General features: G+C 52.4%; 1 protein-coding gene across 4 annotated transcripts in view; it reads left to right on the forward strand.

Moving 5' to 3' along the window:
• ASXL1 (ASXL transcriptional regulator 1) overlaps positions 1-12238 on the forward strand; it is a 73256-nt gene extending 61018 nt beyond the window's left edge. The window contains exons 4-13 of one of the 4 annotated variants that reach the window (XM_028118890.2): positions 1330-1450; positions 1527-1624; positions 2172-2265; positions 2723-2875; positions 4153-4316; positions 4412-4508; positions 5280-5345; positions 5862-5967; positions 6251-6881; positions 7417-12238. In XM_028118890.2, the coding sequence (XP_027974691.2) occupies positions 1330-1450; positions 1527-1624; positions 2172-2265; positions 2723-2875; positions 4153-4316; positions 4412-4508; positions 5280-5345; positions 5862-5967; positions 6251-6881; positions 7417-10338 (4452 nt within the window). In that variant the 3' untranslated portion in view covers positions 10339-12238. The remainder of the gene's footprint in view (positions 1-1329; positions 1451-1526; positions 1625-2171; positions 2266-2722; positions 2876-4152; positions 4317-4411; positions 4509-5279; positions 5346-5861; positions 5968-6250; positions 6882-7416) is intronic. The other 3 variants (XM_028118892.2, XM_088026745.1, XM_028118895.2) reach the window with 3 other exon arrangements.
• The last annotated feature ends 953 nt before the right edge of the window (positions 12239-13191 follow it).

Genomic DNA, 13191 nt, shown 5'->3' on the forward strand with positions numbered 1-13191 from the left:
ATTAATGAGTATTGTATTTTAGTTTGCTCCTGAGACTCGAAGAACGAGTTTGTTGCATCATTCTGTGCACATGGCAGCCACTAAGCATAATTCCAAGGTTAATACTAAAAATATTCTTTAGCTTTTGATTCTGAGGAACAGTTAACAGTGGTAGGAGAAGAGGTAAAGATCTAAAAAGCCATTTTCTTTTTATTAATTTAAATCAGCATGATTTGGGCTTAAATTAATGACAGTAAATTGATGAAGATTTAATATAGTGGATCATGGGACCCATGAAATTGATGAGTTAGAATTTTGTAGATTTCCTTTATAAGTTCCTGGTGTGTTTGTAAGAGGTAGAATCATGACTTTAACAACTCTTTTTTACACACTTTATTAAAGAAGACATCCTTACCCTGACTTACCTCTTGCTTCTCCTTTCCCACCCCCCAGTATTCATTCAGAGTCCTTTCTGACTGTGAGGTGGGAGGTGGCCCCTTGGTTTTGCCTGGGAATGAGTGGAGTTGAACTCAGACTGCCACAGAGCCCATTGAAAGGAGCCTCCATTAGGAGATGAAATCTGGAGTGGCGCTCTCCTCCGCTCTCCTGCGCTCTTGCCTGCTTTCCTCCATTTTCCAGTTTAGGTTGCCGGCACTTTCCCGGGCCTCGCAGACAGAATCTTAGTCCCTCAGCACAGTGTCTCACCATCGGCCCGGCTGTTTACTCTTGACCCTCATGCACCTAGTCCCCCTGCTGAAATCTGCAGTTGCCTTGCATTTGGAATGTTCTTTCACATTTGCTCATCCCATTATCTAGAACTCCCTCCTGTCTGCTACTGCCAAACCATCCACCTGCTAGCTAACTTCTTTTAAAACTCAGCTTAAGCAGCACATCTCCTTGCAGGCCTTAGCTCCATGCCCTCGTTCCTCCAGCTCACTGAGTTAGTTGCCCCCTCTTCCGGACTGCCACAGCTCTCTGTGCCTCTGTTGCTGTGCTTTGTATTGTAAGAAATTTGATTTCCTTTCTTACTCAGTTGAGCTCCTTGGGGGCAGGGCCCCGATTCCCTCTTATTCTGCCCCTCCTGCCCCTACCCCCCGGAACTAGCATGGTGTAGCTTATAGGAGGTGCCCCATAAATATTTACTGAGTGGACTGAATGCGAAATTATATCTAACTTTTGTGATGTACATATGAAAAGAACTTGCGGAGAAAGAGGTCAGTTAGAAAGGGTTAGGAACTTACCAGTATTCTAAATCTCTCTTCTCCTAAAGCAGTGCACGTTTAGGAGTGACTGCTGTGCCTGTAGGATCTGTCGGGTTTTGCTCACCTGAGTTGTGCCTTGCTGTCACAGAAGGACGCCCTGCAGTGGTCCCGCAGTCCGGCTGCAGTGGAGGGAGAAGAGCCGGAAGACACAGCCGACGTGGAGAGCTGTGGGTCTAACGAAGCCAGCACTGTGAGCGGTGAAAACGACGGTAAGTACTCATCACAGGATGGGCCGAGAGCCACAGGCAGCTGCTGGAGACTAACCTTTATTTCCCTCTCTGCCAGTTTCTCTTGATGAAACGTCATCGAATGCATCTTGTTCTGCAGAATCTCAAAGTCGGCCTCTTTCCAATCCCAGGGACAGCTACAGGGCTTCCTCACAGGTAGGGAGGAGAGTCGGTGGCTAGGCTGGGGGTAGGTAAGCCCACGTATGAGACTCTGCCCCTGCAGCTAACATGTCGGTAGAGTGGAGCAAATCAGTGTGGTCTCCACCTGTTAGTACAGTTACAAGTGGGCAGTGGATCTGAGCGCAGAGTGGTTGGTTTTTCTTCATTACCACAGATGGATAGTTTCACTCCTACTTCCGACAAACAGGGAACTTGGATAGCACAGTGCAGAGTGGGGGGCACGCGAGCTTGGGAGTCAGCACTTGGAACAGTGGCCCTGCCGCTTGCTAGCTTTGGGACTTTGGGCAAATTCCTTATCTATAAAACAGGGTGACCATACATTCCATTCTGCTTGGGGTGGTGTTTGGCACAGGGGCCAGCACCTGGCTTAGTAACATGAGTTCGTGCTGCTCCCACCGTTACCCACCTGAGCTGGTTGAATATGAACTCCGTTGTAGCAAACGGTGGAGACAGGGTGGAGAGGGACCACTCTTGTGGCCCTGCGGGTGATTCAGGTTCCTTTTGTAATCCCTTGGGCATCTAGGCAAACAAGCAAAAGAAAAAGACTGGGGTGATGCTGCCACGGGTTGTCCTGACTCCTCTGAAGGTAAACGGGGCCCACGTGGAATCGGCGTCAGGTACGTGCAAACTTGTGATGTGATGCTCCTTCCTCAGGTCTTGGGGCCTGCCCCGCTCTGGCAGCAGTGTCTGACCTAGGTGGCGCGGTGCCTGTGGAGCCAGGAGGGCCTCCTGGTGGGCAGCACGCCGTGGTGAGGCCTGAGCTAGGTTCCGGTGCTGGGCTCTGCCGTGCACACCACCCTTGGCCTCGCAGGGCAGCGTGAGGGTCCGATGAAGGAGTGTGCAGGTGCTCAGTAAAGGTGCAGTGCTGTGCAAACTAAGATGGCGGTTTGGTGTTCTTACGGGATAATGTCAAGCCAGACCGTGAGGTGGTGATGTCTGACAGCCCAGGGTTGGGCCACGGAAGCACCCGCTATTGCGGGCAGTGTCTCAGGGAGAGCTGGGAGAAGTGAGCTTGTCTGAGAGCCCTGGGCGCGGCGGGTGATGCTTTTGACCAGTGGAATGCTGTGCCTTCAGGGTTCTCGGGCCGCCACGCCGATGGCGAGAGCGGCAGCCCGTCCAGCAGCAGCAGCGGCTCTCTGGCCCTGGGCAGCGCTGCCACTCGTGGCCAGGCCGAGGTCGCCCGGGACCCTGCCCCGCTCCTGAGAGGCTTCCGGAAGCCGGCCACAGGTGAGTGGCTCGGCACTCATTTCTCTGCCTGTAAGGGGGGCCCCTGCAGGCCTTAGTGCTAAGAAGAGGAAAATCTTCTGTCCCGCTTCCTTTACCAGTTTATTTTGACTTCTTGGGTGGCCCTCTGTTTTTTTGTTTGTTTCTTACCTTGTAATTTGGTTATTTCACATGTAGATCTTCTCTGCTAGACTGTGAGGGAACTTGTGGGCAGAGATGGTGCCACATTGTTCCTTGTATGTCCCCGTAAGGGCATGGCCTGTGCCTGCCTTGGTACTGCTTAGTGTTTGGGTGAGTGAAAATTGCTTCTGAGATTATCAGTGAAGAATTCCAGCATCCATTTTCTTTTTTCAGTAGCATCCTGTCACTTTTGTTCTTAACATCCAAAGTTCGGTCAGGCACCCTTTTTTCTAGCCTAGTCATAACGTTGAGTGGAAGGAAGCCTGTGTTGAATTTGAGGTTGCAAGCAAATTCAGTAGCATGCTCCTCCCACCCCTCAGTAGGGCGATTTGCAAGGCCAGTATGCTGTTTGCTAGTTCAGGATTTATTTCTTAAAGCCCACATGCTGGTTATTTGTAGCTAGGCCACATGAAACCATTAAGAAGACTAGCCTTGGCTTCTGAAAATTAGAATAAACCATTGCCCAAATGGGAATTGGGTTTGCTGTCTTGCTGCTTTTCCAACTCATCAGCAGTGCTTAACCTTAAGGTCTCATAGGTCTCTATTCTTAGTGATTTTTTTCAAATAAAAGTAACTTTTGTGGAGGTTTTTGTGAGAGAGAGAGATTGACATCTCAGTGGCTTTAAACAGCCTAGTACCTTTCTGTGTGGAGATCATAGCTCTCCATCCCGTTCAGGGAAGGCTCCTGCAGAGTTTTCTGTAGTATACTAACTAGATGCGCTTTTAGACAGCTTCCATCGTTTCTCCAGCTGGCTTTGTGGAGCCTGTTCTCCAACTTTGGAGGGAAGCTCACAACCTGCCCCCTCCCTGCTTTTCTTTGGGAAGAGTGTCCTCTTCAGCCTGTGTCACAGCATGGTACAGAGTCTTCTCTAAGAGGATGTAGGCCCAAGTGTTCTCTTGGGTTTGATGGCAACGACAGTAACCTGGACAGAATAATTGTGACGTGTAGGTTAGGGTGGACTGGATGTGTGGATGTGGACCAGATAAGTTCTGGGTAGTTCGGGTGCTGCCACTAAAATTTATCCCTCAGTTGGCATTTGCTGTTTTTCTTTGAAAAGCTGAAAATCTATACCTTGCTTCTTGCTGCTTCAAAATCACAGGTCAGATGAAGCGCAACAGAGGGGAAGAGATAGATTTTGAGACGCCTGGGTCCATTCTTGTCAACACCAACCTCCGGGCCCTGATAAACTCTCGGACCTTCCATGCCCTGCCAGCCCACTTCCAGCAGCAGCTCCTCTTCCTCCTGCCTGAAGTGGACAGACAGGTGCAGATGGGTAGCCACCTCTTTGACTCTCTCTGGGTGGGCTTCGGTTCCCTTTCTGAGTTTCTTTATTGTGCTTTCCACCCTGATCCTTCTAGGTGGGGACAGATGGCCTCTTGCGTCTCAGCAGCAGTGCACTGAATAACGAGTTTTTCACTCATGCGGCCCAGAGCTGGCGGGAACGCCTGGCTGATGGTGAGTGGATGTTCTCAGACTGCTTGAGAGGTACCTGCCATGTGTGGTGTCACCTGTCCTTGGTGTTTAAAATCCAGACATTCATTTTGTGCCTCTTTCCTCCCCCCCTTCCCCCCCCACCAAGGGATATTTAGTATAAGGCAAGCTTTCCTCACAATACCGATGAATGTGGTGGGTGTTAATGTGCTCTGTAGCTTTAAAGAAGGTACAGAGTGTTTGGGCTTTTGCTGTTTGAGTGTATGTCTCCACCTGCATTACCTCATCATCATTAGAGGTCTAAACTCCTGGTCTTTCCAGGAATGCTGGTGTTGTCTAGATGGGTGGAGGAGAGTGTGCCGTGGCATTGACTTACACGTTAAGTTCTACTGGGTGCTCTGTCTTTTTAGACGTTGCCAGTTGGGGTGGAGTGATTGTCAGCTTCTCTTAATATAACTTTATGGGGAAGCTACGTGGGGAGTGTGCTGGGAGGTCCTTAAGACTCCCTCTAGGTTTGATGATTCACTAGGAGGCCTCACAGGACTCCTCCTGCAGTTGTACTCATGGCTGTGATTGATCACAGTGAAGGAATACAGAGCAAAGTCAGCAAAGGGAAAAGACGCTTGGGGTGAGGTCCAGGGAAACCAGGCGCAAGCTTCCAGTGTCCTCTCCCAGAGGAGTCACACAGGATGTGCACAGTTCTCCCAGCAGTGAGTTGTGACTGCACGTGTGAAATGTAATCTGCTGGGGAAGCTTGTTAGAGACTCGGTACCCAGGTTTTTTTTTTTTACTCAGAACTGATCGTGTGGGAAGCCTCTGCCTGGCACATAACCAGATTCCAGATTCCCCGAAGGAAAGCAGGTGCTCGCCATAAACCATCTTGTTTGCATAAACAGTTTAGGCACAGTGAGCCATTCATGTCATTTATGGGGGTGGGAACCCTCCTGAAATCCAAGCTCCCAGATGTCAGCCAAAGGCCAGCCTTGTAAGCAGGCCTTTCCAAGAATAAGCCATCAGGCCTGGTCTGTTAACCTTTTTCTGCCCAGGGAGTAAGAATGGTTCTCTTGTTTATTTGTTTCTGTTTTGCTTTTTTGATCAGTTGTGTTGCTTGTTGTTGAAGACTGATTATCCGAGGGAAAAGTAAATTTCCCTCATCATGGACGTGTTCTTTCATGACCATGAGCATGATGTGGCTCTGGAGGAGACAGGAATGAGTGTGAAGGAGATAGGGTTAAAAGAAAAAAGAGCTCCACACCCACCAACGTCATGTGTATTTTGAGAAGTCCTGATGTGGTGGAATTGCAAGATTTGGCTTTCCATAAGACAGACCTTAGTATCCTGAATGCACACACTCCAAAAGCTTTTATTTCTCTTTAGGTGAATTCACTCATGAGATGCAAGTCAGGATCCGACAGGAAATGGAGAAGGAAAAGAAGGTAGAACAGTGGAAAGAAAAGTTCTTTGAAGACTACTATGGACAGAAGTAAGGCCCTCGGTGCTGCGGGTCCTGGTCTGGGCTTTAGGGGGCAGAGAGACAGATGCTGTCCGAGTTGTGCATGCCAGCACATGGGGTGAGAACAGGTTGGCTGTGGTGGCTTGCCCGGCTTGTTAAGCTTAATGCCGTTCATAGGAAAGCTAACATACATTTTTCTGTGGTTAGTGCTATGTAGCACACAGATTTATTTTGTTCTGAGATACCTAACAGCTACAATAAAATAGGCATGCCCTCTTTGCCCTGTAACTGATGCTGTGAGTTTGGTTTGCAGATTGGGTTTGACCAAAGAAGAGTCATTGCATCAGAAGGTGGCCCATGAGGAGGCTGACATCAAGAATGACTTGCATGTCCCAGGAGAATCAGCACGGCCACAGCGTGGTCCAGCCACCCGGCAGCGAGATGGGCATTTTAAGAAACGCTCTCGGCCAGATCTCCGAACCAGAGCCAGAAGGAATCTCTACAAAAAGGAGCCAGAACAAGCAGGGGTCACTAAAGACACACAGTCTGTGGCACCAGACATCCCCCTCTACAAGGATGGGGAGGCTGAGAGCGACTCAGCAGAGGCAGGCAGCCCTCATCTGCCTGACACGGCCTCTGTAGCACCCGAACCAGAGAGTACTGAATTCCTGACCCAACCTGTGGCTTCCCGGACGCAGACCGATCCAGGCGACCTGGCACGTGCCTCCGTGTCTCCAGACAGGATTCCCAGCTTGCCTCAGGAGACTGCGGATCAGGAACCCAAGGATCAGAAGAGGAAATCCTTTGAGCAGGCGGCCTCCGCATCCTTTCCCGAAAAGAAGCCCCGGCTTGAAGATCGTCAGTCCTTTCGTAACACAATTGAAAGTGTTCACGCCGAAAAGCCACAGCCCACCAAAGAGGAGCCCAAAGTCCCGCCCATCCGGGTAGGAGACAGTTTGATTCCTGGCTGTCCTGGGGCCAGGTTCCCTTCAAGGGTCAGGAGATGTGCAGAGCCCCTTTGCAGAGACAGAAGGCTCTGGGCGCTTCTGTTAATTACGTGAGAGTGTAGAGCCCTGTACAAGAGAGCCATTCATGAGACTGACTTGATGGTCAGGAGGATAAGGTTCTTTTCTTCCTCGCTGCTTTGTTCACTCTGTTGAAGTTCTCTCTGGAGGTCAGAATCCTTTGGGGCTTTTAAATCTTTTATTAGGTGGTGTTAGATTCTTTGTGCAGTAACTCACACAGTCCCACCAGAAATTAAATTTAGAAGCATGGCATATGACAGCCCTAGAGCAGAGTCATCTAAGAATGGTGTGGTGTCACGGACAGCCATTTTACTGCCATTATTTCATTTTTAAAGGAAATTATTTGATTCTTGAGGCCGTGTCCCCTAAGCTACTAAAATCTTGGTTTAGCTGTACAGTTCCTAGGTCAGATCACCCAGTCAATTAAAACTATTTTCCAATTCTTCTCTTGCAGATTCAACTTTCACGTATCAAACCACCCTGGGTGGTTAAAGGTCAGCCCACTTACCAGATATGTCCCCGCATCGTCCCCATCACGGAGTCCTCCTGCCGGGGCTGGACTGGGGCCAGGACCCTCGCAGACATTAAAGCCCGTGCTCTGCAAGTCCGAGGGGCGAGAGGCCACCACTGTCATCGAGAGGCGGCCACCACTGCCATCGGAGGGGGGGGTGGCCCGGGTGGAGGTGGCGACGGGGCCACCGATGAGGGAGGTGGCAGAGGCGGCGGCAGTGGTGATGGTGGTGAGGCCTGTGGCCACCCTGAGCCCAGCGGAGCCCCGGGCACCCCTGGAGAGTGTGCGTCAGATCTACAGCGAACACAACTACTGCCGCCTTGTCCTCTGAATGGGGAGCATATCCAGGCTGGGACTGCCCTGTCCAGAGCCAGGAGAGAGGACCTGATTGCTCTCAGAAAGGAGGAGAGCTGCGCACGGCAGAGGGTTCCAGATGTCCTCACAAGTGGGCTGGAAGATGCCTCCCAACTCCCTGTTGCTCCCACTGGGGACCAGCCGTGTCAGGCTTTGTCCCCACTGTCCTCCCAAACCCCAGCCCCGGAGAGATCAGTTGAGCAGTGTACGTTGCATCTAGATGTTAGAACTGAACACGAGTCTGGTACCGCTTCCTTGGGAAGCGATGATGAGGATCGAGGACCCTCTCTTCCCCCAGAGGGTTGTCCTGTGCAGTCTCTAGTGGGGGATGTTGTATTGGAAGGAGGACCTGGCCAAGCTCGAGACCAAGACAGTATCCCCGCCATGAAGGATCCTGTGAATGTGACTCCTAGTTCCCCCACTGAACCACCATTGGCTGGTTGCCTGCAGGATAGACTGTGTGATGAGGAATTAGGACTTGGTGACTCATGCCCATCCATGAGGGAAAGTGCTACTAGACAAGAAGACTTGACAACTGAGGCCCTGGTCTCTGATGGTGCTGCTCCTTGGGTGCCTGGCTTGTCAAAGGATGAGGCAGTGGGACAGCCTGGACCAGACTCGAGGGAACATGTCCCATCTGTTGAGCCCCAGGCTGTGGAAGAGTGGGAGAAGGCTGCTCCCCTCATTCCTGCATTACCTGGAGAGTTGACAGCTGGGGAGGGGCTAGGCCTCCCTAACCACTTCCCTTTGCTCTGGACAGTGCCACCTCGAGGGAGCACTGATGACAGCACTGGTAGCGACTGCAAACAGGTGGAAGGTGGAAAGTTGAAAATCAATGGAGACTCTGAAGCCCTGAGTCCTCATGGCGAGTCCACAGACACGGCTTCTGACTATGAAGGCCACCTGTCTGAGGACAACAGCGAGGCTGACCCCAATGAGGCCACCGTGGTGAAGAGAGCCTTGGTGGTGGACACAGATGAGAAACACAGTTGGAACCACTCTGCCTCACTCTCCAAAGTGAATGGTGACCAGAGTCTGGTTACAAGGACAGACAGCATGGCTGCTCCTCAGAGCTGGGTGTCTCGTGTATGTGCAGTCCCCCAAAAGATTCCAGATTCCCTGCTGCTGGCCAGCACCGAGTACCAGCCGAGGTTCATGTCTCTGGGTAGGCCTGGGTCCTCAGTGGAGGCCACTAACCCACTTGTGATGCGGTTGCTGCAGGGTAACTTGCCCCTAGAGAAGGTTCTTCCTCCAGCCCAAGTCACCGGCAAACCTGAATCCCCATGCCTCCTCCTTATGAAAGAGCAGAGCCTTGGCGGCTCCCTGGGAGTGGGATCTTTGCAGGATTTGGCAGAAAACAGTTGCGCAGTTGGCAAGAGCAGCTCCCGTTCTTTAAGAGCTTCAAAGGAGCCTCTTCTACCTGAAAGCCTCGAAGCAAGCACTGGTCTTGCCAGGCTGGAGCCCACCCAGGCTCCTGGAGCACCCCAGAAGATTTCCAAGACCGTCACAAGTCTAGACTCCCTCTATCCAGGGACAGAGCTGACAGCTGCCTCTGGGAAAGTAGAAGTGGATTCCAAAGAGCGGTTCTCTCCTGCTAGTTCGGAAGATCAGAAGGAAGCCTGTGACATGTCCCAGTGCGGTAATTCAAATGCTGCCCCAGGCAGAAGTCCTGGAAATCTCACTACCTCGAGAGCCCCTTGTTTCTCATCTTTAAACGCAATCTCCTTGGCTCCCGATCAGATAGGTCGGGCCCTGGGTAATCAGAACAGTGCTGGAGGCCAAGGGAAGAAGCTCTTTGGCCCCAGGAATGAGGCTGCAGCCCTTCAGCAACCCAGACCCGTAGAGCCAATGCCACTGCCCGCTGATGCCCCTCCTGGTTTTCCCAGTCGGAAGTTGGGGCCAAGCAAAAACTCTGTGTCCGGTGGGGTACAGACCGCCAGGGAAGACTGGGCTCCAAAGCCACCGCCTGCCTCTGTTGGCAGCATCAAGAGCGAGAAGACTTTTGCGGGGGGTCCTCTCAAGGCAAATGCCGAGAACAGAAACGCCACTGGGCCTGGTCCTCGGGAACTAGTGGATCACTTGCAGGGGATGCCCTTTGTCCTTGACCTGCCCTTCTGGAAATTACCCCGAGAGCCTGGGAAGGGGCCTGGTCAGCCTCTGGAGCCTTCCTCCATCCCCTCCCAACTCAATATCAAACAGGCATTTTATGGGAAGCTTTCCAAACTCCAGCTAAGTTCCACCAGCTTTAATTATTCCTCCAGCTCCCCCACCTTTCCCAAAGGCCTTGCTGGGAGTGTGGTGCAGCTGAGCCACAAAGCAAACTTTGGTGCGAGCCACAGCGCATCCCTTTCCTTGCAGATGTTCACTGACAGCAGCACGGTGGAAAGCATCTCGCTCCAGTGTGCGTGCAGCCTGAAAGCCATGATCATGTGTCAGGGCTGTGGTGCGTTCTGTCACGATGACTGTATTGGACCCTCAAAGCTCTGTGTATTGTGCCTTGTGGTGAGATAATAAATTATGGCCATGGGAAAAGTTGTATATTTAGTGTGCGTATTTTGATAATGATTGATCTTACATCTATATACAGGATATCATTGATATAAGAGACTCTGTTTCTCCAGGCAAGAGCACTCTTGCCCCCTCCCTCAAATTTGTAGTGCTGAAGCCCCTCTGTCACTTACCACCTCTTCTGGGCCTGCTGGTGGGGTTTCCTGCCAGGCACCTCCCTGGGCTGCCCAAGGCCGGCTGGCCAGCTTGAGCTCTCATGCAGACAGAGCCTGGTGTGGCGTGGGGAGCCTGCCTTGACACCCAGAGGGACTTGAAACTGAAGAAAGAAGGTTGTGTTCTCCATCAAGGGAACTAACCTACCCGAACTGAGTAGGCATGTCAGTCTTCCACCGCCCGCTCCCTGCCTTCTTCCCTTTCTGCTACTCCCTCGGGGGGGAGCCGATGGCTGGGGAAGCCAGGACAGGGTTAAAATCACTCCCAGCAGTGCCCACCAGGGGGCCCAAGCACCTGCTGACCTCAGGGTCACAGTCACTTCTCAGTTGACAGGCGCCAGTTTGACCTTTGGTTCTGTTGCTGAAGCAAATTTGGGACTTTTCTGTCTCGGTACAGTTCACTGGCCCACAGGAGCTTTTGGAACCTTGAATAGACTTGCTCGGACAATGGGGTCGGGCATAGGGTTGTCTTTCCTCTTAAAATGCCATCTGTAGACTTTGTGAGTCAGATGTCCAGATGTTTGGCAGGTGAATTCCTCTGCTTGACACCCTCCCTTTCACTTTGGACTCGATGGGAGTGGGCATCTCCACGCACCTGTGTATGTGAAAGTCATTTTACATTTCAAAGCAGTGTGTGTTTCTTATTTTTATATTTTTAACTCTTTATCCTTGGATGTATAAAGTGAACTTTTTGGCTTCTGTAAGTATGCTCTATGCACCTCTAATGTTTTATCATGTATTTATATGTTGTACACAGTACTGGCTGATTCTGTAAATGGATGTATTGTACAGAGAACACGAGTGTCTCTCCCTTATTATCCTTCTCCCGCGTCATCACATTAAAGTGGTGTGCTTCTCTCCGCCCGTGTCCGAGCTGCCGCGTGGCCCGGTGCCCTGTCATGGTTGCCCAGTGGACCCGCCGTGGCCTGCAGGGCCACAGCCAGCCCGCCCGTGCTCTGCCGAACGGACGTGTCTCGCCCCTCACATCTCTGCTCTTCCCACCTTCCGCTCGCCGCTCGCTGCCATACGTGACGAATCACCGCCACCAGTGTTCAGTGCTCTGGAGTCAAGGGTGAGTGCCCTGGGCAGCCCCACGCAGGCTTTCCAGATCTGGCTCCAGGGTTCCCGCTTTCAGCAATATGTGGGACCATCTGATGTCCTTCTGACAGCAGGTTGGGGAAGAAACAGCCACACCCGTTGCCTGCCTCTCCCCACCCTCCCCAACACACGTCCAGCACATAGACGTCTCCGTAGTTGTCTTCCCCTGCCTTACTTCTTACACTTCGACTCGTTAAAGAGTCGAGAGCCCTCCTTTTTGACTTTGGTCTCCCTGTGTGAGTGCTTCTGGGTGAAGTAGAAAATTGGTGTGACCTCAGCAAGTCTCGTTTCACCTGAAAGACCTCTCCCCTGACCCCCATTTCATCCACTGTGGCATTTTTGTCGTCAGAAGCATGGGTGAGAAGATGGCAGTCACATGGTGGTGTTAATGTGGTATTGGCCAAGTCCGAGTTGTCAACTTTCAGAGTCTGTTTACCAAAGACAGGGAGCAGATCCTCTTCTTCCTTCTGCTGTGACCTTTGGCAGCCTCTAGGCTACAGGTGGAAACTGGTCTGGTCTGTGGGGCTGCCCAGGGAAAGCACTGCTCTTGTATGTCTCTTGTGGTTTTGGAAAAATAAACCTGTACAGCCTGCGCTTGTGGTCTCAGTCGTCTTGTGTGGCCGCCCCACTGGGCTGGGAAGGAAGGCCAGGAACACAGAAGCCAGCTCGCTTCACCCTGCTTCCAGAGTCCGTGTTCTCGGCCTGGAAGCCGAGAACTTCTTCTTCTGTGAGGTTAGTGCTGAGGGCCCGACTTGCCAGTTTCGGTGGTCTGTAGACTCCGGGCATGGTGGCATGCACTGGGAGCGGAGGTCTCACGAGCAGGGTGAGGGTGCTCGTCCCAGCTGCCCTGTGGAGACACGCTGCCCCAGAGATTGCTGACGGCTGGTGATCGGCTGGCAATCTGCGGGGGTGGTGGCCAGCAGGCAGCCGGGAGGGGCATGATGCCACGGAAGAGAAGGTTGGATACTCGCGGAGCGGGCCTGAGGGCGGCAGGCTGCAGTCCCCAGACCTACCTGGAGTACTCGCGCGCCGAGTCTGGGCTTAGCCGAAACTACCTCAGCGTAGAAATGAGCCAAAAGCAAACAAAAACCACGCTGGAAGTACAGGTGAGTGAAAATACGTACCCGTTAGCTTGTGTCCCGTGAAGCGGTGAAAGGAGGCTCTCTGGTGCACGAGCTTCTGGGGAGCGGTTCACTGCTGCTGGGCCCGGAAGTGCGGCTGGCAAAGCCGGGGTAGGTGGCTCTGCGGTGACCGTCGGGCAGCCTCCTAGTGGCGACGCTGTGTGTACTTGTGCCGTTGCTGGTCCGTGGGAGCTTAGCAGGCATTAGGATGCAGGGTGCAGAGTATGGCGGCGTTCGCGTGCAGGCCCTGCTTCCCACCGGCTCTGGGGCCCGGGTGAGGCAGCCTCTCTGCCCGCGCACCCGTCTCTGAATGGGGACGGTAATACCTACTTCGTAGGGTCCTTCACGCCTGGCACACAGGAGGTACTCCTGACTGTTAACTTGCACCCGGCCAGGATAGTAGCTGCCTGGACTTGGAGCAGACG

The sequence above is a fragment of the Eumetopias jubatus genome, unplaced genomic scaffold (genome assembly GCF_037043125.1).
Source record: "Eumetopias jubatus isolate StellerSeaLion01/CBP00866 unplaced genomic scaffold, mEumJub1_p1.0 scaffold_9, whole genome shotgun sequence".
Lineage (NCBI taxonomy): Eukaryota > Metazoa > Chordata > Mammalia > Carnivora > Otariidae > Eumetopias > Eumetopias jubatus.